The sequence below is a fragment of the Oryza brachyantha genome, chromosome 3 (genome assembly GCF_000231095.2).
Source record: "Oryza brachyantha chromosome 3, ObraRS2, whole genome shotgun sequence".
NCBI lineage: Eukaryota > Viridiplantae > Streptophyta > Magnoliopsida > Poales > Poaceae > Oryza > Oryza brachyantha.
Genome location: NC_023165.2, coordinates 2816127 through 2840546, shown reverse-complemented (window position 1 = coordinate 2840546; position 24420 = coordinate 2816127). Strand labels below are relative to the sequence as shown.

Sequence of the window (24420 nt, the reverse complement as noted above, 5' to 3'; positions counted from 1 at the left end):
ATAGTCAGAAGTAAGAAGGCAACATCAAAGAACTTTCCTTTCTATTTCTTTATGCAAGATTGATACATCATACAAGTTGACCACGTGAATTTAGCTATGTTTACTGTTTACAGATAAACAAAAAAGATTCTGCAGTTTAGCTGCAGATAAACAAAAGAAAAATTCAAAAGGTTCTACAGCTATTAAGGCACATATAATATTTAAGTAAATGTCCCTCAAGACTCTTTTGATTTCCCTTTGAACTGAGAGAAAAGAATGGTTAATATTTAACGTGATACAAGCACCTCCTGATAAAGCTGTCAAAATTTCAGCCGGACATCAAGCTGGAAACTTTATCTGGAAGTTCCTCCATCCCTTACAACTGGCTGTTCACCTTCAAACTCAGATATCACAATAAGTTGGTCTGTCATTTCAAAAGAGAGTAGCTCCAACTTGTTCATAGGATTTATATGCTGCATGGTAATATACAAAATTATAAATTAGTTGGTGGTTATTAACAACACTTTAATCATGCACTAATATTCACAAAGCCAGAAGAGCCCCATGGCAGCACAAATGAGGTCCGTAAAGCTAGATGGCAAAGTCAAGGACCTGATTTCTTATGTACTTTGAAAATATCACACCCATGTAAAGGTTACAGAATAACATAGAGAATCTTAACCTGCTTCTGGTCCTTGACATAGCCAATGGCAACTTCACGACGCAAAACCGCCCTTTCAGCGAGCTCTGAGAATGATAGCTTCTCTCCTTCTTTCATGTACAGTCCTATTTCCTACAAAATGTGCAGCAAAGCAATTCCTTCAACAAACACAAAATAGAAGAGTGAGTCAGAAACTCAAATTATGCTCGTATTACCTTGATGTAGATCTCATCTCCTTCAGCATTTAGAATATCCTTCCATACTTCATTCAGCTCACTACTTCCCGCAACTAAATCACATTTTTCATCAGGATATGTAATTCAGATAAAATAAAATAGCCAAGATTGATTAAAAAAACTAACCCTGTGCAGTTACAAGGCTCATTACTTCCTCTGCTCCGATAAATGAAAGGGATGGTTTTATTCTAGATATCTGCATAAAATTAAAGTCTAAAGGATTTCCTTCCATGTTAAAGTAATTTTGATGACTTAAGCAAAAGAAAACAAGTAAATTCTCACTTGCTTTCCCAGTCCTGTGTCTACAATTTCTGATACAAGATGCTCAACCTGTAGGAACACATTCAGATAAAAATTATAAAAACCAAGTAAATTGTTATTTACAAGAAAACTATTGTATGGGCTGACTAGTTGAACCACATCATGTGTGAGAAGAAAACAAAATAACACTGAACCATTCGTATATTATCGAACCATTATTAATACAAAACAACAGAGTAATGGTTCATGAATTCTCTCTCTAGAGTCTCAAGTGTATCACAGTATTCCAAAAGGAAATGTTTTACACGCTGATGAGAGAATGGAGATTACCTTAGTGTGTTCCAGGTACTATTAATAATAGGAACTTTAGAAGAACTGACCTTAATGCCATGTTTCTGGCAAATGTTTTCAGCAAGGAGAAGGGTATATGCTAACTGTTTATCAACCTGTGCAGTATCTGCAGAAACCACAAGCAGATAAACTTCAGTTGTACATATAACAGGGAAATAGCATGGTTCTATCACTTTCATGAAACACATACCTCCACCTAGCCAGTCACTGTCAGATATTACGACAATTGAAAATGGAACATTTTGGTCATACTTCCTAGATTTCCTGAAGTTAATTATTGCTTCCTTTAAAGTATCATAGTTCATAGGACATCCCACCTGTTTCAATGCTATCGCATAAAAATTAGCCAATAACAATACTAGAGTTATTTTTCTGCCTGTGCAAGCATGATATCTGTGGACATCAGATGTTACTGTTCATAGGGAGGGTTTAAGAGACCTGATGGTTAACTTTAATATTTTTCAATTGTTTCTGCACGAGGGGGTTGACAATACTGCTCCGATCTTTAACAGGGGTTTCTGACAATATTTCCTGCACATCAAAGTTAATTTATTAGACAACAGAAGTTTGGATGAGGCAATACAGTCATAGACTCATTTTCTGCTACAATTCATATTTTTATTGAGACTGTTGTCCTACACGTACCAACACACTGCCTGGTCCAAGGTAATTATCGTATTCCCGAATCATATCAGTAACTTTTGGTCGCCAACCAACAATAAGCACATGTTCTCTTGGTCCTAGCATGTAGTCATTGCTCTGCATACAGTCAACCACTTATGAACTCAGTAATCTGGTATTTCCATCAATACATCATTACATTGACATTTACCTTGGAGAGTGATTTTGAGGGGCGCTTTACGATGCTATTTAGCCGTGTTTCCTTCATTTCAAGAACCATACTAGATGATCTTTGTCCCTCTGTTGACTCTGAGTGATTATTTGAGTTTTCAACTCCATTTGGGGAATTTAGTAATGTAGACACTGCTCTTCTCCTCCAGGAAACAGGAGCAATAAGTAGTAACTGTGAAAAAAATGAACGATGAATGCATGAGATCATCAGCTACGAAACCATATGTCAAATATGTTCTCATGACTGATGGTATAACCCTTTTTTTCAAAACTGTCCAAAGATACTAGTAAAATATTCAGAAATTAACAGATACTTGAACCAATGTTAACTTTAGTAATTAACAAGATAACAAAGCATACGCCAAGGGAGGTAAATAAAGAACCTAATCACATCTATTTAAAAGAAAAATGGAATAAGCTCACTTTGGCAAATGGCTTAGGACAACAGTTAGAAGAGCTTTAACACTTCAATGAACAGTTAATTCTTCTGGAATACTATGCTGAGAAATATCTTCTACTAGTTGCCCTTAACATGACAAGAAAAACATAAAACCTTACTTTGTCTGTCTCTTTCAGCACTTCATCCTCACATGGGTGAAAGTGCATCATTCCGGATCGAAAGATACCACAAACAACTGCCTGGTCATAAAGAGAGCGGAGAAATCACAAAAATGAAGTGGTACAGGCTGCAGAGTTTAGGCCTTTGCTTATTTGAAGTGATATTACATCTGGGATCCTACGTCTCACATCCCCATACTTCATACCTCCTACTTCACGAAAGCTGAAAAGGTTGAAGATGTTTTCTGCATGATAAAATAACATAAGTCACAACCCAAGTAGGATAATAGATCCTATCATTAAGAGCATAAAATAATTCAGGTACTCATAAATTCAATAAAATGTGAAAGTATGTCAATTGTCAAAAGCAGAAAACAATAACCAAATCATAAAACCGTTTTAATACAAGACATTTTCTTTGTGATAGATTAGATGTAGTTGTCTACACAACCATTGACATCAGCAATGCAGAACATATAGTATAAGATGGATGTCAGTTCCAGAAGTTCAGAAGAAAGAGAAACAATATCTTTTTTGTGTGTGGACAGATATGACCCATATTGGCCACAAAAGTGATTCTAAGGAAGAGAAAAACTGACCAGAAAATATGATATCATACATGATACAGTACCTTAGGAGGCTCAAAACAATTATTTATTTCATAACCAAAAGTTGGGTTCATGTAGATGACTGACTATGAAGTGTAGAACTAAAGTTCAATGAACAAAGGAGGCAAGCCGCAACAGGGCCTATGCACAACCAGTCTGTACAAACCATAAAGGCAAAGGGGTTTATTTATGGATTTCATGACTTGATCATGCGAACTCTCAGTTGCTAGTCCTTAAAGATAACTGCGAAACCGAACTACAAACTTGTACATAAAATGTATCAGCAAACATATGTTAATAAGATTAGAACAGTACTGCGATAATTAAGCAAGTGCCTGTAGATTTTAATAAGGCCCTTTTGCCTAGAGCACTGCACAAACAGCTTAGAAGCAGCCATCTCCACCGGCTGCACATGTAATCCTGTGATCGATTTCAGAAGATCGCATGTGGTTGAGTTAGAAGCCTACAATGACACAAAACATATACATAAAGGCCCAACTTTTGATGTGTATATTCACTGTATGAATAATGGAGGTTACCTATACCTCCACAATGGTAGGAACAGTTGCAATTTGTGGAAGAGATTGCAGAGCCAGCAGAGAGAGAAATGCATCTGTATCCACTTCATATCTGGTCAGGTTCAACAAGATGAGTTTCCGACAATAAAGTGGTTCTAAGTAGTCGTATTTTTACAGGACTTGCTTTGCAAAAAGATCTGCTTGTGTGAGGAAAAAAAAAGGTGGCATTTTTATTCAGAAAATGGCAGGCAGGTGACATGTTCAGAGCATCCACTGCTTTTCCCTTAGAAAGTTTTACTCGATTCTGATAAACTAATTGCCCAATTCAAGTCATCATTCCAAACCTCCAAGCAAAAAGGTCGATGTACCCCATGAGGCCATTATCCCATCCAATACTAGCACAAATGGAATTTAACATAGCAATGTTATTTTGAAGGAGCTGGATAACCTGCTGCTTTTAGCTATCTCTACAATCTCAATGCAACATCACAATAATCTATTTTATATATAAGGTTTATATGGTGTCAAGATGCCCTTCCCCTTCTCTGAAATAATCTATTACTTCCTCCGTTTCATAATGTAAGAAGTTTTAGCTATGCTTAGATTCATCTATTAACCAATGTATATTGTTTATATATATGTCTAGATTCATTGATATCTATATGAATTTAGAATACGCTAGAAAATCTTACATTATGAAATGGAGGTAGTATATATATAAAGTAATAGAAAAAGGAGTTACCACGTTCACTCGCATGAGCTAGAATCCCACATTAATTGAACAACAAAAAATATAATCTGATTAGAAATACAATTTCAAAATTAAAAATAAAGAAAAGTAAAAAGAAGTCCATATTGTAAATTCAATTTAGAAAAAAAATCCAAAATTCGGATTATATATATATATACACACACACACACACACACACATATAAAATAATAGGAAAAGGAGCCACCATGTTCACTCTCATGGATTAGAAAAACCCACATTAATCGAAAAAATATAACACAATTAGAAATACAATTTCGCAATTAAAATAAAGAAAAGTAAAAAAATCCATGTGTAAATACTGTTTAGAAAAATCCAAAATTCCGATAAAATTAAAAATAAATAATATTAAGTGAAGAGTCCATCTATAAATACAATTTATAAAGATCTAAAATTCCAGTTAAAAATAAGTAATATTAAGACTTAAGAGAAAGAGTGGACATATACATACACTTTAGAAGTATCTAAAATTTGAATTAAAAAATAAATATTATGCAGAAAAGAGTTTATGTACAAATACAGTTTAGAATACAAGTATAAATAGAATTTGGGATTTAAAATATAAAGAAAAGTAAAATGAGGTTCCACGTAATACAATTCAGAAAAATCTGAAATTTGAATTAAAAAATGAAAATAATAAATATCAAGATAAGAGCTCATGTATAGATACAATTTATAACGAAGCTAGCCGCACAATATGTGCTGACCACCGTGATAGTTTCCAATAAAGGAAATACAATTTACTCTGTTCTAAACAGAGCAAATCGAAAAGTTTATGGTGTATGCATACCGTTCGTTCTTTGCTGGCAGGATGATTATAGATTTTGCCTTATTTGCTGCTGCTCTCTCGAATGATTTTGTCAAGCCAAGGCTACAGCTGAAATGTAAAAATGTGAAGCCTCGATGAGTTTTTATATGTCAAAGAAAGTATTTGTTGTAAATGTAAATGGATGGAAGCAAAACAATCGTCACCTACACCTTTTGGTGAAGACATCAATATGGTTTAAATCTTTGGCAATGCTATCTCCAAGCTTCTCGATTTGCTTTCTTGGAAGATCAGACAGAAGAAGAATTCTCTGCTTCCTTGACGTTGTTCAAAAGAAAGCAAAAGCTGCATTAGAGAATATAGATAGACATAGCCAAAATAATAATCATGTTATCCTTCAATTACCTTGCAGTAGCAGTGCCTAACCTAATTGATGATTCATGGAACTTGTTCAATTGATTAAGTATGGATGGCAGATGACTATTGATTCCACAGATGATAATATGATCATGCTCAATAACTTGCTGCTGTGCCCCTTCCCTTACCTTATGCATCTGGATCTGTACAAAGCAAGGTGGTTATTTACCAGAGGCATGCACTGAATTAAAATACTTTAACCTCGGTTTTGTAAATTTTCGAAATGGTGACGTACTCTAAACTGTTCTGTTGTTGCACTTAACAAGCGAGAATAGAACAATATACCCCAGATAGCAAGAACGAAACCGAGCACACGCTCAATGCGTGTCTTTTGCTGTTAAAAGAAAGAGCAAAACATCATATTAATCAGGATTGCATAAAACGAAAACATTCATTTATATAAATGGTTAAGCAAATATATTAGTTAAACATACGATTATTAAAAACTAGGTTGAGCATATTGTTCTTCAATTGGCAACAACCTCACTAGTCTCTACTTACTCTTAGGTGAGTAGATGATGAAATTAGACATGCCCAAGCTTCCCAAAAACATTCCTCTAAAGTCTGTTGGTTCTTCCTGAAATGGAAAGCAAGATATTTCATCATCTTTTCATGCCCATCCAATTACTACTGATAGAGCATTTTTAAAATAAATATACAAATAAAAGAAATAATACTGAGAATGAAGAACACTAAACTAGATAATGTCCATTCTTTTCTTTTAGTAAAAATAACAGACCTGAACTTATGAAACAGGAATCCCCCAACAACAACTAGTGTAAAGCACGTGACCATCAAAGTAATGATAGACCTGCGAAGATAAGTCAATACAGAGTATGAAGTTGATTTACCATGAGCTAAAATAATATTTTATGTGTAAGTTAGGAATAGACAAACTTTTCAGGATGTGCAGAAAGTGAAAGCCCAGTAATGCAGTAATCTGACAAAAGACTCGTGACAAAATACCAACTGCTCAAAGGTGATAAGCTATACTTACAAGGCAATGTTCCGTTCGAGCTGTGAATTGAATAGGTAGTACAAGCGCGAAATGCTCCATCTGATATCAGGCAATGGTGGGAAAGTCACATCTAGCTTCAGAGGCACAGGTTTTTTCATAGGATCTGATATGCATGCAAATGGTAAACTTGTATTATTGTGTGACATCCAAGGGAGAAATTTTCTTATCAACTGCATCTGGCCAATAACAATTTTGTGTAGAAGGCAGAATGTGATGCCCACAATAGCAACCATGCTGAAGTTTCCCTGCAAAATTAGAATCTGAAACATTAAGCAAAATAAAAGGTGCTTTTGTATATCATCCATTGTGAACTGAAGCTGAAGGGAATATATTTCAGTTGAACCATTGCCTCAAAAGTCAAAAGGCACAAATGGATTGTATTGTTTGAAATGATCAATTATTCTCCTAATGAGGAGTTACAAGATTACATCATTTACCATTCTCTAATCCAGATTCCAACAAAAGGAAGCATGGATCAATCTAAACCTGGTTGGTCCAAAAGGAGCAGCTCCCAGCTGTTATTCGACAATCATAGGGGCAGGATTTGGTCACTCGGGTCTGTTATTTGTGCAACAAAATCAGCTAGTCTTATGATATTGCCAGTACAGCACCACTTTAGATGCTGTGTCAAACTGACAACCCTGAGTTCACCACCATTGCCCTATAAAAACATGTAATCTAAACAACACAGTGCCACCTCCATCTACCGATCAAATTTACATATTACCATCCCAAAAGTCACATGATAGGCCCTACAGTCTATCATCATCACATTAGAATGATGGTGTCCAACTTTCAATTGATTTGTGGTCGATGTATCACAATTAAAAAAATACTGCAACAGTTGATTTAATATCCAGAAAAATCAAAAAATAATGAATGATGTACAGCAAAAAAATCACCTGAGTAGGGAACGTTGGGTTATTTTCGGATGTGGAAGTGGTTGGTTGTTCTAAATTGCCAATAGTCACCTTCTCATTCAACCCCATCGCTGAGTCGAACACTCTTACTCCTGACGAGGCAATGGTACAACATTGATAGCATCAAAACATGGTTCGGCGACCAAATTATTACCAAATAAAAAAGGTTACAGCTCGAAATAGCAGAACGGGAACGCTCGATTGCATTGCCACCCACGAACCTCGCTTGCTCGGGAGATGCCCACCGGAGCGGAGTCCGATGCCGCCACAGCTATAAACGCGAAGCTGCCCGGGGAACGCATGGAACCTACTAGAACACGAGCAAATCAACACGGGGGGATCCAGATCACCGGAAGGTCAAAACCCTACCCCACCCCCAACTCGCCCGCCGGCCACATGTGGGTGAACCCATACGGCCATTGTAACACAGCGCGCGCGTACCTGAGGAGCGGGGAGCGGGGGCATCGGCGGAAGGCGGGCGTCGGCGTCGGCGTCGGCGGCGGCGACGAGACGGCGGCGTCGAGCTGCGATCTCATCATCCTCCCGCGCGCGCTGCTCCGCCGCGTGTCTGCGCGCCGGCGGCCAGCGGCGGAGGGGCCGAGGAAGCAGTTAAAGCGAAGCGAAGCGAAGCCGCGAGTGGCAGCGTTGGTTGTGCCCTTTTGTTGACTCGACGGAACGGAAATGCAAGCGCAAACGCGAATGCATGTGGGGGATGAGGCGGTGTGGAACACCGTACACACAGTGGATCACGTGGATTGGCCTCATTTTCCCCCGTTTTATAAGCTATGTTCTTCCCTCCATATTATTCCTTTTTTTCCTTAGTTTTTGCCTTATTCTCTGTGTTTTTGCTCAGCCTTTTCAAGCACGTTTTGGCTTTTCCGCACATCCTGTACTTATTCTTGATTTTTTTTTCCTTAGCTCTTCCACATAAGTTTCAGTTTTTTCTGCACATTCTCGAACTATTAAACAATATGTTTTTCTATAAAATATATTTTAAAGAACTTCACACAAAGAAGATTTTTCAACTTTGTAGATGGTTCTATCGTTTATCGATTTAATATTAAATAGCTAACAAAATAGCTTTCACTTCTTCTAAAAAACATACATGATAGTATATTTGTAAACAGAATAATTTATGAATAAAAATTTTATATATTTGTGCTCAACAATCTAAATGACAAGATTATAAAATAAACTATGAAAAACCCTAAAATCAACTTCAACTCTAAATTTAAATTTAAGAGTAAAAATTTAAAGTTTATCTTATAAGCATAATAAAAAAGATAGGGTGCACAAGCTCTGTTCTTCTGAGTACAGATTATATAGAATCCAGCAAAAAGAAATGAAGATAAGGAGGACGACGACGTGTGTGTCAGTGCGTTGCCTCGCCTTGCGCCCAGCAACAACCAATTTTCGCCTGCATTGTCACAAGGACCTCACATTTGCATATGACAAAATAGAAGTTCAGACAAACCCAATTGAAAGGACAGCCTTCTGGAATCTAGCATATAAAAGGATAGTATGATCGCATAAAGCTTTCGGTTCAACCATTATTGGTTCACAAGGCACCAGAACAACCAAAAGATGGCGGGCAGCATACCGAACCATGGAGGTAAACACATCAAGATTGTCAGAAAGAAAGCACAGAGAGTGAGAAGAGATTAGTGACGGCTATGTTATGTAGTAGTAGTACTACTAGTTGAGATTTCAGCGTAGCTTCATCCACCAGGTTAATTGGAGAAGCAGTAATCCCGATGAGTTCATCGGTGTCAGAGTGGAGAAACGGTTGCAGGAGTTGTTGTTGGGCACGTGCAGACGAATGGCCACCTCTTACAAGGGGCCGTTGCTCTGGGGCTTGGGCTTCACGTTATGCTGGCCAAACCCGAGAGGCCGAGAGGATCTCGGAGAGCAGTATGTACAAATGGTCGGGGATTTGAGATGGGGAGACATTCTTCCATGATGTTGAGTTTGTCTTTGCCCAACATCGGCAGCCTTGCTTCCATTCTCCATTAATTTGTCCTGCATGGTAACAACCAATGCCTTATACAGTCCAGAGGTACTATTTGTTAAAAGGATACAGTAGTTTTTAGTACAAAAGCATTACCGGATAACATAGTTCAGCTTATGCAGATAACAAATACTCAGCTCCATGATTGGCATGGGTAAATAAGGGAGCATGGTTCACATGCAAGGATAAAAGAAGACATCTGCTGAGGTTTGGAGACCTCATGCTGATAAACAAAGGCAACATATTGTATTGGACTAATGGACTGTCTGGTTATCTGGTGCAAGTACAGCATTTAGGCATAAAGAGATTTCTTCCACATAACACAAACAACCATCCCTCACACCCCCTAAAAAAGGAACACAGATACAAAAAGAACAACTAATAAGCTGAATGGGATGACTACATGGGTAGAGAACAGAACACTACATCAAAGCTTTTATGCAACTCTTGCAAATTCACATTAACAATTTTCTCATTTAACTTGTAAGCATACCATGGTATACTTCTGAGGGTTCTTTTAGCAGGGATATACTTCAGACTTTCAGAGGTTTGACGGTAGAGGTTTGCTCCAGTCCTTCCTTTTGTACCGCAAGGTACTAGTACCGTGAGGTACTAAAATCCTCACTCGTGATACCCACCTCATAATCAAATTGATACTAAAATCCTGACTATTGGTGATGCTAAATCAAACGATCACGATTGTATGGTACCTCGAGATACCAGCTTGGTCGTGAGTGGATAGCACGAATGGGGATATTAGTACCTCACGGTACTAGTACCTCGCGACACAAAAGGAAGAACGAAAGTAAAGCTCTTGACAGTAACCAATGAAATAGGGGCTATCATGCATACTTGTCATAATCAGTTGGCTGCCAATACAGTTGTTAATGGTACGCTATCATCAAATTATCCTTAAATTAACTTTGCCACTGGACGGATGTTGACATAATGACATGTCAATTGGGTACTATTATTTACATTCAAATCATTGGAAATCTGGTTAACATCATCTCTTATATGCTATTGCTTCATCCCAGGTATTCAGATTTACAAGCTTAAATGCCGATCATAAAACAGAGAAAGATCACTACAGGAAAATTTTGGCCCCTTCTTACCTTGTGTCCAGGCTATTTAATTGCTCCATCTAACAGAGAACCTACAGCCCTATAATAGTCATCTTACAAAACCCTGAATTTGTCTATGACAAATTAAGCTGTAGAAGGCACTATTTTTTTTAACAGTTTTCAGTGCTAAGATCCAACAAGACTAACCAGGTCACTTTACCATTTTCTTCTACCAGATAATCTTTGCCACATTTATTAATGAATGATTCCAAGTGCATTGTAGTTCACCAATCAAGTAATAATACTCCACAGCCAGGTATACCCAACAACATTAGGTAATGGTAAATAGAGAGTTTATCTCTTCCGTGAGGTTCCAATATCAAGCAAACATATGTGGATGATCACTACAAATACGGTTATCTTCGCCCAACTACCTACAAAATCATCTCCAATCGTCGCAAAAAGATTGTTAGAGAACAACATTCTTTTATCGGCTAACAAAGCAGCAGTCTCTGTGACTTCCAAATTGGACCATCCAACAGAACAGCCTACTCATAAGAGGATGGCACAAGCAGATAAAATGCAGAACAAAACTTTCCGGATGAACAGCGGCCACCAAGCTAAACTGCACGAGCAAATCATTTGCGCATTCCCATCGCCAGCAACAGAGCTCCAAACCACGACACCGCGTGCCCCCCCCCCCCTCCCCAAGACCCTCCTCTCTCAATCGCCCCAACCATCGCACAGGACTAGGGGAGAGCAAGCGTGGGACGACAAGCATACCTTGGTTGTTCGCCGATCGCGTCCGGCCAGCCGGCGTGCTCGCCGGGCGACGGCGACGGCGACCCGTTCAGATCTCGAACACGAACGCCCGCGAGAGCGAGGGGGCGCGGCGGCAGTATCCGATCGGACAGCGCCACCGCCTCCGCCCCCACCCCACCCCCGGGAAGGGCGCGAGGCGAGGGCAGAGGCAAGCCGAGGGGAACACGAAACCCCCCCTGGTGGGCTCGGTGTCTCCCCGAGACGGGAGGCAGCAGCGCCAGCAGCGGCGGTATTAAAAACTGATGCCGCTGCGCTGCGTCGCGCCACTCTCCCGGATTTCCCGCGCGAACGCGGCGGGGCTGGATTTACCCTCCTGCCCCTCCCGCCGCTGGCCGGTGGGCCCGCCGCGGCGAGAGGAGGGCAGGAGAGTAAATTCACCCCGCCGTCCGCATCGCCGGCGACCACGGGGTATAAGAGTAAATTCCGACTTGGTGGCGCACGACCGCGGCCGCCGCGGAGAGGGAGAGCTCAGGTGCAGGGCCCGAGGTGGGGGGGGGGTTCTTGTCAGCGCCGCAGCGGGAAGGGACGGGGTGATTTGAGGTGGGCGAGACGACGGTGAGGAGGAGAAGCAAAGGGGTCTCAGCTTGACGTGGGGGAGGTGGCAGAGCTGCAGAAAATGCAGAGCATTCATCAGTAGGAGGAGTAGTACTGGTGAAATGATGCGTACCTCTGCGAGCACGTTGAATCACTCGCGCATTGATCACACTCATCCCTTCTTTGAGCACAAGCATGTGTCAGCATCAGCATCTGCCAGGACTCGTCCCAGCCCGTGTACTAGTAGTATAATCCTGCAGCAAAGCTCCTGTGAAAACAGTTCGTAGAATATGGTAATAGGAGTAGCAATCTCAAAATCTCAGGTCAATAATATCAGTTAGTACGATCAAAGAGAAATGCTAGTAGTAGTTGCTGTACGATCTGTTTCAATGTTGTAATGGAAAAATTAAGATGAAATGCAGCAATGTCAAACAGGTTTTCCATAGTTGCCTGGTTGGCTATTCAGAAGACAGCTGAAGCAAATCGATATTTTCTTTATTTTTTCCTTGATAAAAATGAGAGAGCATGTACAGAGATTCACACATATGTATTGTCCTTCGAGTAAGAAGATTCAACAGGCTGGATAGCAAGTTGACAACAGGCGGCCACATCATAGGCTGCAGACATACACTCAAAGCAGCAGCAGGACCCTCAATCCATTGTCACACTGAAAATGCACTGTACCACGCCAAACTCCCCATCGATTGCACAGCGTCTCAATGTAGTGAAGTGTGATGACCTCAAAATAACTTCTGTATGCAGTATGCTGAAAACTGAACCTTCGGACTCGGAGTACATGTTGTTGCAATATGTAGGGCTAGGTGAATAGTAATGACTGGAATTCCCAACATACAGATGTTGTGGAAAGTATATCTGGAGGTAATAATCCAAGATTACTGGAAACCACCTATGTCAGAGCATTTAAAATGGCATGCCGCGTGGTAAAAGTTAAACATGTGGAGATGGAAATTAGTGGAGTAACAGTTTAAAAGCCCATCCTGGTAGCTTGCTTTGAAAAATTGCACCTGAGAACTCCAGCTCTGCTCATAAGACGCTTAGATTAGAAAGGGTGTCTTCACCAATAAAACCATTGAAACACATGCTTGTCCAAAAACTAGAATGCAGGTGAACTTTATTGTCGAATTAATCAGTTTTCATGTTCCTTCAGTTGTAAGTATAGCATGTATTGACAGGATTCGGTTAAAGCATGCCAAATTTAAAAATGATATCTTGCTTGGAGTTGTGACTTAAGGCTATTGCTGTTGTACTGTGGATATCTATCAGTACTTGGTTGAGACACCTCAACAAATAAAACAGCATGATAACATTTAGAAGGGAAGCATGATTGGAAAAAATACTATGGGCATCATACTAAAAAACATCAAAGAGTAATTATGTAAAAGAGACATGCTATTACAGAGGGAAAATTATCTGTTACAAATGAAATACATGTTGATATAGTCAAAATTACTGAATCTTTGCAGTATTCAGATAATCTGCAGAGGTTCCATTTAAGGGTACATGTACAGTTCTCTTTACTGATAGTTATCTACTACCATATTCCCATCAGTAGAACAATCTCGACTACTAATTTAGAATTCTACTACCTGTGGAAAAATTTGTTGTAATACCAGTAATTGACATGGTAGTATAAATAGATTTGACTTGTTGAATTAGAAAAATAAACAATCTAGGTTAGTTCTGCTACCTTAGAGAGCATGGTAAAACACCTCATAACGTAAAAGCCTGATGTTGGAAAAGTGTGAACCCATGTATTGTAATACATACAATCAGAGAATATATACGTAACAAAACTGACCTGCATCCCTGCAGTAACCTAGCCTGATCCATCTGAAATTTCACCACATTCTTAGTGCACCAGTCAAACAGTGGTCAGGGAGTTTTGTTTTGGCGATAACATGTGTGTATCCATGAACTGCTTAGTAGATGGATCATCACCATGGTGTGTGAACATCGAAGACTTTCAGCCAGTTGGAAACTCGAAAACTTTTATGAAGTTGTATGTTTTCTTGTATTTCTTTTGCTAATATTGGAATCACCGATGTCTAATATATGTGTCCTCAGAGCTGAGGTATCAATAATACGTCGAGAACCATCACCTGATCTTACTGTCATGCGTAGTATCCTGTACCAGTGACGCAAGCAATCATGTGTGCTATTTTTTCTGAGCAATTCTAACCTTGTAATATCATTTTTTGAAACCCCTCCTTTCACTAAAATAATCTTTAGTGCCTTGAATGTTGCATCATTTGGTGGTGTGTTCGATGCCAACATCTTCTGAAATATTGTAAGAGCCTCTTCCATCCTTCCACCAGACACGTACATTTGTATCAGAGAGTTGTAGCTTAATGCCTGAGTTAGAAATCCTGAAGCTTGCATTTCCTTAGAAATCCTGTGGGCTTCATCAAAGCGAGCAATTTTCTTGTACAAGCACACCATCATTGCATGTGAAAATTCATTTGCCTTTCCTGTAAACTTTAAATTCTCGAAGATCTCACGTGCTTCATTCACCATACAATGGTCACTATAAAGGTCAATCATACAGTTTGATGCATAAAGGTTGGTATCTGTATCTAATGATTTGAGAAGCTTGTACGTTTTCTGTGCCTCTGCAAGATGCACTGCCTTTGTGTAGAGCTTGATCAAAGAATTATATATGGTAGCACTCTCACATAAACCAGACTTTTTCAACAAACCAAAATATGCTTCAGCTTTCTGGACATCTCCAACTTCAGCATGTGCATCAATTGAGATAGAGTAAACATAAGTATCAGCTTGGATTCCTGATGAGATCATTTCTCTAAACAGGCAGTCGACCATGTGCAAATTGTCGTTTTTCGCAAAGCTACTAATTACCACAGAATAAGAAACACAGTCAATCAGCAATTTTGCTGCCTGCATCTTTCTCAAATAGTAGAGAGCTTTCTCTGGCAGTTTAGCAGTTGACATTAGTTGAATCAGAGAACTGTAGGTTAGGTTATCAGGCAAAATGCCATACCTCGCCATGCCATCAGCAATCTCACAGGCCTCATCAAGCTTCTCTACTAAACCATATGCTTTGATCATAACATTACAAACACAAGTACTTAGCATCTTCCTTTTTAAGCAGCACAAAAAAGCCTTCTCTGCAAGGAGTATATGTCCTCTCTCCCCAAATGCATCAATATTTGCAGAAAAGCAATCAGAGTTCATTTGATAATTGAACTTCTCAAACCAACGCCACGCTTTCTCAAGCATCCCAGCATTGACATACATCCTCGTCACAGCTGATTGTGTGTATTCATCAATCACAAGGTTCCTCTCGTACATTTCTTTAAGAAGAGTTTCTGCTTTGTTGACCAAGCTCTTAATGGAGTATCCGTACAAGAGAGTGCGGCAGCTCACAACATCTGGCAGCAGATTTTCTGTTTTCATCTTCCTGAAATAGTACTCTGCAACATCAATATCATCGATTTCTCTGTATAGTGAGATCAGAATATTATACGTCCTAGTGTCTGGAAGGCACTGAAACTCCTCCATTGTTCTCATCAGAGAAGCTACTTGGTCCATTCTATGGTGTTTACCCCAAACATGAATCATTGTGTTAAATGTAACAATATTTGGTGAAACACCTTCTCTTAACATTTGATTGAATGTATCAGATACTTTGTCAAGTTGGCCAGCCTTTCCATAAGTATCAATCAAGGTGTTGTAAGTGTACAGACTATAGCAAGGATGTCCTTCCATGTTTACATCTGACTCTAAGGACCATCTTTTGAAGAAAAGCCCGGCTTTCTCATACTCCCCAGCCTTCTTGTGTACCTGAAGCACAATACTCATAGTGATCTCATCGGGCAGCAACCCCCGCTTGAACATGTCGCCAAGCCAAAGCAATGCCATCTTCTCCCTGCCCCCTTTACAGTGCACATCAATAAGTGTACCGTACGTCGAATTATCCGGCGCAACACCACTGGAATGCATCTCATGCCATAGCCTAGCAACAATGTCCCATCTCCTCGCCCTCCCAACCGCGCAGAGAACAACATTGTAGTGTATCACATTGACGTCATGTCGCCTCCTCCTGCGAAACCAGTTGAATACTTCGACCGCTCGCCTCCAATCCTTCTGCTCCTTGAGAAGGATTGTCCTCTCCCGGTTGCTCATCGTGTCCTTCCATGGCCGCAGCGCCTCCCCGATATCCTCAGTGCGCTCCAGCGCCTCCAGCATTGCCGGAAGCGACCCGCCATACTGCCCCCACCTCCCACTCTTCCTCCTTTCAGCAGCCCGCCGATGAACCCTGCACGGAACCACCAAATTGGGGCAAGTCTCAGCACTTCTCGCCGGCGCAGAGACTGCGCTGCACTGGAACGAGAGGTTGCTATCCCTCCGGCGCGCTCCCGGCGCCGCAGCCGCGAGCCTCGAAGACGGATTCGGCGGCGGCGAGGGGGCATGGAGGAAGCAATCGCACGGGCCCATCATCTCGCCCACCCTTTTATCCCAACGCGAATGCAGCTCGGCCCCGGCGTCCACGGCTCCTCTAGATCAAGAGAAACAAAGCAAGCAAGCAAACAAGCCCAAGGTGAACCAACCATGGAGCGAACTGCCTTCTCGGCGGCGGGTGGTGAAGACGGCACAGGAATTCGGGAAGGAAGAGCGAAGGAGTTGCTCACCGCGGCTGAATCCGGAGAACGCCACAGCACGAGGGCGGAGGAAGGAGGATTCCGCCGGTGCTCGAGGTCCACGTGATTGATTCCGGGTCTGCGAGGGCTTGGTGGCCGGAAGGGATGTCGCCGGCGGCGGCGCGCGCCTCCGGCCGTTCTGCAACCGCAGTGGCTGAGCAGTGAAGGTGGGGAGGATAGGACAGGAGGACCGCCTTGGTCGGTCGAATCCGTTGAACCGGCTAAAAGGCTACTACTCCATCTAGGCCCATTTAGGATAGATGATGTCAAAGGCCCGGTCCAATACGAAAATATGGGCCAGATCGTTACATTTTGGGCCCATTTCAACTTTTTCATGTCTGCAAATAACTGTTTGGCAGATATTCTCAGGAGAAATAGTGAAATCCCATCCAAATGCAGAAATAAAAATGTTTAAGGTTTCTTCAAGAATAAAAAATACTCCACCCGTTCAAAAATATTTATCGTTTATAACAAGATTTGGTTAAACTTCTAAAATTCTGACCATCGCTAATTTCTTAAATGCTTATTTTAAAAATAAAACAAATGATACACATATATTATCCTTAAAAAATATTATTATAATATCATAAACTTATTATATATATTCCTGTAAAAAAAATGGTGGTGGTGAATCTGTCACCTACCTCATCACCAACTCCCTCTTATTTTTTTTGAAGGAAAATATCTAAGATTTATATATCAAACAATATTTATTAACTCTACTTTAATAATATGTTAATGATATTTTTATAATATTTTGTTGCAATATATGGACGATATGCTAGTTTTATAAAATCATTTCAACACAAAGTTATTTGTCGGAATTTCAGAAGTTTAAAATGACAAACATTTTTTTACCAAATGGAGTATATTAAGAGGGAATATGTACTCATCGTTTCACATATTTAAACACGCCATTGATTAATTAATTAATTAATCAGTATACCTAAGACAAAATACCTTGGAAGGATTTACAGTAAAGTCCTCCACCGACACGATACGATGTCCATGAAACGACACGCGACATGCAGTAGTATTCATTTGTCCGGTTCATCAGCCGCGTCATGCGTAGTGTAGTACTGTAAGTTATTCTGGTCGTGCGTGCGACGCCGCGTCGTGCTGGTCGTCGTCGATGGGCACCACCTTGGGCACGTGCACCGGCAGCGAGTCGAGGTCCTGCGCCCACGGGCCGCCGGCGGCGGCGCCGCCGTCGAGCGTCCTGAGGGCCTTCCAGACGGCGCTGTTGCACTTGAAGCCGGAGCCGAAGGCGATTTGCCAGACGCGGTCGCCGCGGCGGATCCGGCCCTTGGCCTCGCAGTAGGCGAGCTCGTACCAGAGCGAGCTGCTCGACGTGTTGCCGAAGCGGTAGAGCGTCATCCGCGACGGCTCCATGTGCCAGGCGCTGAGCTTGAGGCTGCGCTCCAGCTCGTCGAGCACGCCGCGGCCGCCGGCGTGGATGCAGAAGTGGTCGAGCGCGAGGGTGAAGTCCGGCAGGTAGGGCTTGGCGGCCGCGCGGCCGAAGACGCGGCGGAGCACGACGGTGGCGAGGAACCGGAGCTGCTCCGAGAGCGGGAGCACGAGCGGGCCGAGGGTGGTGATGTTGGTGCGCAGCGCCTCGCCGGCGACGGACATGAGCTCCTTGGACAGCGACACCCCGACGTTCCCGGCGCCGTCCTCCTCCTGCGTCACGCACCCGTAGCTGCGGTCGCAGGCGCCGCCGCGGTGGGTGCGCACCGTGTGCATCAGCTGGTACTTGGCCCGCCGCCGCTCGGCGCGCCGGTTGGACAGCAGCACCGCCGCGCCGCCCATCCGGAACAGCGTGTTGGTCACCAGCATGGGGCGGTAGTTCCCCAGGTACGCGTTCAGCGTTATGTTCTCCGTGCTCACCACCAACGCGTACGTGTCAGCGTGCACCTGCATGCATCACACACACTAATCACTTTCTCTTCCATTTTACATGTAACCAAACTTTGATCATTTTCTCGTCCATTTTACATGCAACCAAACACGTTCCATTAATCATTTTCTCGTCTATTTTACATGCAACCAAACAAGTTTGCATGTTAATAAGCAGTACTGATAAGCACATGTTCACTCGTACTAAGCAGTAACTTTCACCGAACAGCAGTTACTCTGGGTGTTGCAGGTACAGGCCGTTACTTTAAAAAAGACGTTGGAACAGGACAGGGTTACAGTAGGCACATGGAGCAGAAGCTCGGTTTTTTTCAACTGCGTAATTATAATTTTATAAAGTTAAAAATATGTTGCCATATCTCAAGGTCCACACAAGTCAATAACACGTGGGTCAGAATGACATATCTATTATTTTGTAAAATTATAATAATATCTTTCTAATTTTCTTTTTTTCTGTGTGTGTGGTCTGATGCTCTCTGTGTGGGTTCATGGACTTTATGGACTTTATGGGTATGGGGCATTGACATTGGGACTCACTCCCCGATGCATGCATCGAGCCATCGAGGTTGTTACGAATTTCTTCCTAGCACACGGTTTTGATCGGAATATTGCAAATGAACGTGTACTGGTGCAGAAGCTGGCCTATACTCACTCGGTCACAAAGATGAATTTCGTGTTATAATTATATTCATGGTGTGTGTGTTTTGTTCTTAGTTGTGTCCTACGTCTTTAGTAGTAACACTTTTAGAAGTTTGTTCATAAACCTTATCTAAAATGATAGTAATTATGGAACTAGATAGAGTAGTTTTTTTTTCAATGATAAAAAAGTAGGTTTTTTTCTGGATGAAAGAATATGGTATCTGGTAAATATCGGGTGATCAAATTGAATTATCAGGATGCACTTTCTCAATGAAAACTGCACGTCTTGTCAATCTAGGAGCAGTTTGTGTCAGATCCAGGGGTCCGTATATATACTATTCCACTATGGTGCATGGGACCAATTCCACATTGTATATGGAATTTAGTCATTAGCTATTTCGATCAACTCGATCTACTGTACTGTTTTAGATTAATCGGACCGTGGTTACAACATGTCTTGTTGGTCCTTTTGGGCTGCTTTTAATGTGGGACGTGATCTTGACTATCAAAAATAGACTACGGCTAGCAATGCACACACAACAACCTTAAGAGTTCAAATTAAATATAATATTGTTATCCAGTATGTTACTATGTGTAAGTATATATTGTTTTAGCTGTTTCTTAGTTAATGTAAACACAAGAAAATTGCTGGCTTGAAAACCATATTGGTAGATTCTCTAATTGTAAATAATCACAAGCTATATGCCTTCATGCAATCTGATCGATCTGGCCAGTAGGGTTGACTCTATTACCATCTCCGTTCCATAATAATTTTATTTTTCGTTTTTCCGTATCTAATGTTTGAGTAATCATCTTATTTAAAAAATTTATAAAAAAACTTTTAAAAAATAGTTACGCATAAAGTACTATTCATGTTTTATTATCTAGTAAGAATAAAAATATTAATCGTAATAAAATTTTAAATAAGATGAAGAGTCAAAACATTGTATTAAAAAACTAAAAAATGATTTTATTTCGGAAAAGATGTAGCATGTGTGTTCAGTTGATGAAATGGCTGGTGATGTCCACTAGGCATAAGGCCTTGTTTAGTTTTCAAATTTTTTTTCCAAAAACATCACATCGAATTTTTGGACACTTAAATAAAGCATTAAATATAGATGAACCAAAAAACTAATTGCACAGTTATGGAAGAAATCTTGAGACGAATCTTTTGATCCTAATTAGCCCATGATTAGCCATAAGTACTACAGTAACCAACATGTGCTAATGGCGGATTAATTAGGCTCAAAAGATTCGTCTCGCGGTTTCTAGACTAGCCGTGAAATTTGTTTTTTCATTCGTGTCCAAAAACCTCTTCCGACATCCGGTCAAACATTTGACGTGACACTTCTCCCAAAATACTACTTAAATATGTTGACCAGAAAAGAAAATATTTATGATGCACAGACTGGGTCACTGGGACATGTAATCCCATTCCTAGATACTCCTACCTACTTGTTGACAGTTCATACACTGTCAGTATCATGTTCCATCCTGCTGATGTTTTATTGTCGATGTGTCAAAGTCCTGTTAGAGCATGTCAAGTTGTTGTCTAATTGCATGTCTTTCACAATTATCAGTTTGTTAACTGGTGCCATTTGTTCCTGGGAGAGGCAATGTTGATGCCATTTGTTACTTAACACATGTTTAAACTCGTTCTTGTATGTGTGCATTTTGCAGAGAAGAAGTTGGAAGTGCAGAACTCTGCATGGTAAGTGTGTGTATGTGTGTACCTGAAGCAGGTGCTTGGCGAGATCAATGGCGATGATGCCGGCGCTGCAGCCCATGCCGCTGAGGTTGTGGCTGACGACGTCGTGGCGGAGGCGGTAGCGGTTCACGACGAGCGAGGTGAAGGACGGCGTGGGGCTGAAGAGGCTGGAGTTGACGATGACGACGCCGATGTCCTCCGGGCGCACGCCGGTCTTGGCGAGCAGCTCGTCGACGACGCCGAAGACGACGGCCTCCGACTCCTCCCTCGCCGTGCGGAGGCACATGTCGACGGGCAGCCTGAGCAGCGACGCCGGGAAGTGCGTCGCCTCCCCGAGCCCCGACCGCTCCATCATCCGCGTCTGGAACGCCATGCTCTCCTCGCTGAAGTTCCCGGCCACCGCGAAGTGCCGGATGGCCCTCGCCCGCGTCGACTCGTGCGCCGCCGCCGGCTTGTACCCGGCGAGGTCCACCAGGTACACCGGCCGCGGCCGCGACATGGCGTACGCGTACGCCACCGCCGCGCAGCACGCGGCCGCCGCCAGCACCGCCCGCGCGTTGTCCCGCGCCTCCCGCACCAGCGCGTCCACGGACGGCGCCGTCGCCGGCGCCACCGCGCGCGCCGCGGCGACGAGCAGCGCAGCGGTGAGGACGCGCGGCAGGTGGCGGCCGACGAGGCGGTGGTACAGCGTCCCGGCGTGGTTCCTCGCCGCCTGCCTCACCGCCCTCAGCAACTCCCCGTCCATCACCACCACCAAGAGAGATCGATCAAATGCTGCTCCAGACAAGATCGACAAGCGTAAGCGTGTGTGTGTGAGCTCGAGCTGCGGCTATGGTGTGAGGTTGCAGGCGCCATGAGCATTTATACGAGGAGGAGAGGGAGAGCATCGAGCGGGGGAGTAATGGCGGGAAGCGAAGCTGGTTGAGGAGGTAGCGGTTAATTGAGTTGGCGCGCCATCTGTGCAGCATGTGGATGCCGGTGTAGAAGAAGAGAACCGGTCGGCCGCGCGCGTCCAAGCAGGAAGAAGACGAGACGGTATCCCGACCCGACCGTGTCACGTACTGCTGTGTGTACGTGGTGTAGGCGTCGCAGCTAGCCGTGTCGTGGACGCATGGGCCTCGGCGAACAATGTGAGCAGCAGTTGTATCGTATCGACACGGATATGTAGCTTGCTTGATCAAGTACGTACGCCATGGAGAATCTGAGATCGATCTGGTATGTACAGTGCGATCGATCGTGAGTGGGGAGATCTCAAATTTGTGTTTAGAAATGGCTACGGGTCATCCTTTGGCCTTTGAAATGAAAAGTTCAGACAACATATTTACAAATAAAAATATTTTGCGAATAAAACTTTTATATACGTGTTCATAACGATCTAAAAGCTAAACTAAAAAAATATAATAAAAAAACATTAAAAAAACTCTAAATTTAAGGTTAAAAATTTATTTTTTAATAAAATAAAATAAGGCCGGTCTGACCCGGTGTATTTTATATTAAGCAAGGGAGAAATATATACCGAAACACCATAAAGGATACAGCGGAGAAAGGACAGACCAGGTTCGGACTGTAGTTCCCGAAGGAAAAACAGAAAAGAAAAACTACAGGAAGTCCCTAGAAGCTGGGACCTGAGCATTCAAATTTTGTGGCAAAAGCCAAAAGATGGTATGATTATGGAGCAGATAGAGCGTCGTTTTCTTTCTATGTTTTTTTTACATAGGAGCTTACACTTTCGTATGTAAATGTGCTTGAACTTGTTAACTACATATATACATTTTGAATTTCGTTCTAGTGATTTACATTGAGAACGGGGGAAGCTTTTTTTTTTATTTTTTCCCTTCAAATAAACAGACTAAGGTCATGTTCGGCTGGAAGATAAATTCTCTCGTGTTTTACGCGCACGCTTTTTAAACTGTTAAACGGTAGTACAGTAAAGTTGATTTAAAATATCATATTACTATATTTTTAATTTCTTCTATAATTAATAACTAATTAATTATATACTACGTTTTTCGCGCTATATGAGTTACCTCATCAGCATCAACTCCGAACGTGGCCTAAACAGTACAGTTAATCTCCCGTTGTCGCGTTGCAAACAAGGCTCTAGATGGCAGGCTAGCTACTTTCAGCAGCACAGTGAATTCGTGGTGTGATCAAGTATAGCAGGAGCAGCACCGCATATGGCAAGAAATCAATATGGTAGCTTCACCTGAACATGCAATGTACACAACGCACTGTAGCAGCATGACAGTTTTGGCGTCCGAAAACAAGACCACCATGGCCCCCCGGTTTCAGAAGGATATGTATATTTGCATGTTCGATTCTCTAGGCACATGCCGCTGCCATGCTTCGGTGATCCAACAGTTGTGAAACTCGCACCGGTGCTTGCCAATGGTCCGGTACCAGTTCTGTTTATATTTATAAATAAAATAAAATATTTAGTCTTAAATTTAAAGTTGACTTTGAGATTTTTTTTACCAAATTTTATTTTCCAGCCTTACCTTCGAGATCACTAAGAGTACATTATATAAAAGTTTTATTTACAAATATATATTTAATATTTTTATTAAAAAAACCAAACAATAACCCGGGTAACTTCATCATTAAAGACAGGTTGCTTGCAAGAGCAGTATAGCACTGTAGCACGCAGGTGGGGTCAGATCGCCGAAACCGGCGACCATGCGACCGCACACAGCATGCATCGTCTCGTTGCTCAGGATGATCAATGGCTGATGGGACGATAATGGAATCAAATCCTGAGACTTTCCAGTGCTGCAGGGTCACATGTACCCCCCTCTTCCGGGCCTTCAATGCGCTCGCTGATCTCCGCGTTTCCAGGCCCCGGCCCCGGCCGCCGTCGCCGTCGATCTCTCTCTCTCCTCTTCTTCATGGCCACAGCCCACTCTGCTGATTAGCCCTACCTGCTATAGAACTACAGATCGGTCTGCATTAAGCTCGGAGATTACTGATTAGCTATAGCTGTTAGAACAGTCAGTGTGCTGCCTTTTGTTTGATATGTGTGCTTAATTACGTCCACAGTGGACAGAGATATGTCTGTTGATAATGTTCATATCGATCCTTGGCGTTGATCTCGCACTTTCGATCGTAACGTACAGGAGCTGGCATTATTGTTTCGGTAGA

The 24420-nt window shown here is 42.0% G+C and overlaps 3 protein-coding genes across 4 annotated transcripts; all 3 read right to left on the bottom strand.

The window, feature by feature from the left end:
* Positions 1 to 24: 24 nt before the first annotated feature.
* Positions 25 to 8408, bottom strand: LOC102717694 (putative ion channel POLLUX-like 2; the record flags this gene model as incomplete). Its single annotated transcript, XM_015834288.2, has 24 exons — positions 25 to 452; positions 662 to 772; positions 856 to 929; positions 1003 to 1072; positions 1159 to 1206; positions 1518 to 1594; positions 1679 to 1805; positions 1927 to 2019; positions 2134 to 2247; positions 2321 to 2512; positions 2899 to 2979; positions 3067 to 3143; positions 3822 to 3969; positions 4052 to 4136; positions 5584 to 5670; positions 5772 to 5876; positions 5965 to 6119; positions 6212 to 6310; positions 6478 to 6553; positions 6716 to 6787; positions 6974 to 7239; positions 7897 to 8006; positions 8136 to 8221; positions 8356 to 8408. Coding segments are annotated over 24 exons (2526 nt in total), but the record flags the coding sequence as incomplete, so codon positions are not given.
* A 3767-nt stretch (positions 8409 to 12175) lies between these two features.
* Positions 12176 to 16821, bottom strand: LOC102716578 (pentatricopeptide repeat-containing protein At3g23020). 2 transcript variants are annotated; one of them, XM_006649379.2, is made up of 2 exons: positions 14162 to 16821; positions 12176 to 13382 (listed from the first exon to the last, which is right to left on the bottom strand). In XM_006649379.2, exon 1 carries the CDS (start codon positions 16819 to 16821, stop codon positions 14353 to 14355), a length of 2469 nt encoding a protein of 822 aa, XP_006649442.1. In that variant the 3' UTR covers positions 12176 to 13382; positions 14162 to 14352. The 2 variants fall into 2 exon arrangements, with proteins under 2 accessions (XP_006649442.1, XP_006649443.1); XM_006649380.2 differs by having other exon boundaries at positions 12176 to 12596.
* Positions 16822 to 17901: 1080 nt separating this feature from the next.
* Positions 17902 to 22027, bottom strand: LOC102717419 (probable 3-ketoacyl-CoA synthase 20). The gene is made up of 2 exons (XM_015834286.2): positions 21308 to 22027; positions 17902 to 18935 (listed from the first exon to the last, which is right to left on the bottom strand). Exons 1-2 carry the CDS (start codon positions 22025 to 22027, stop codon positions 18108 to 18110), a joined length of 1548 nt encoding a protein of 515 aa, XP_015689772.2. The 3' UTR covers positions 17902 to 18107.
* Between the last annotated feature and the right edge of the window lie 2393 nt (positions 22028 to 24420).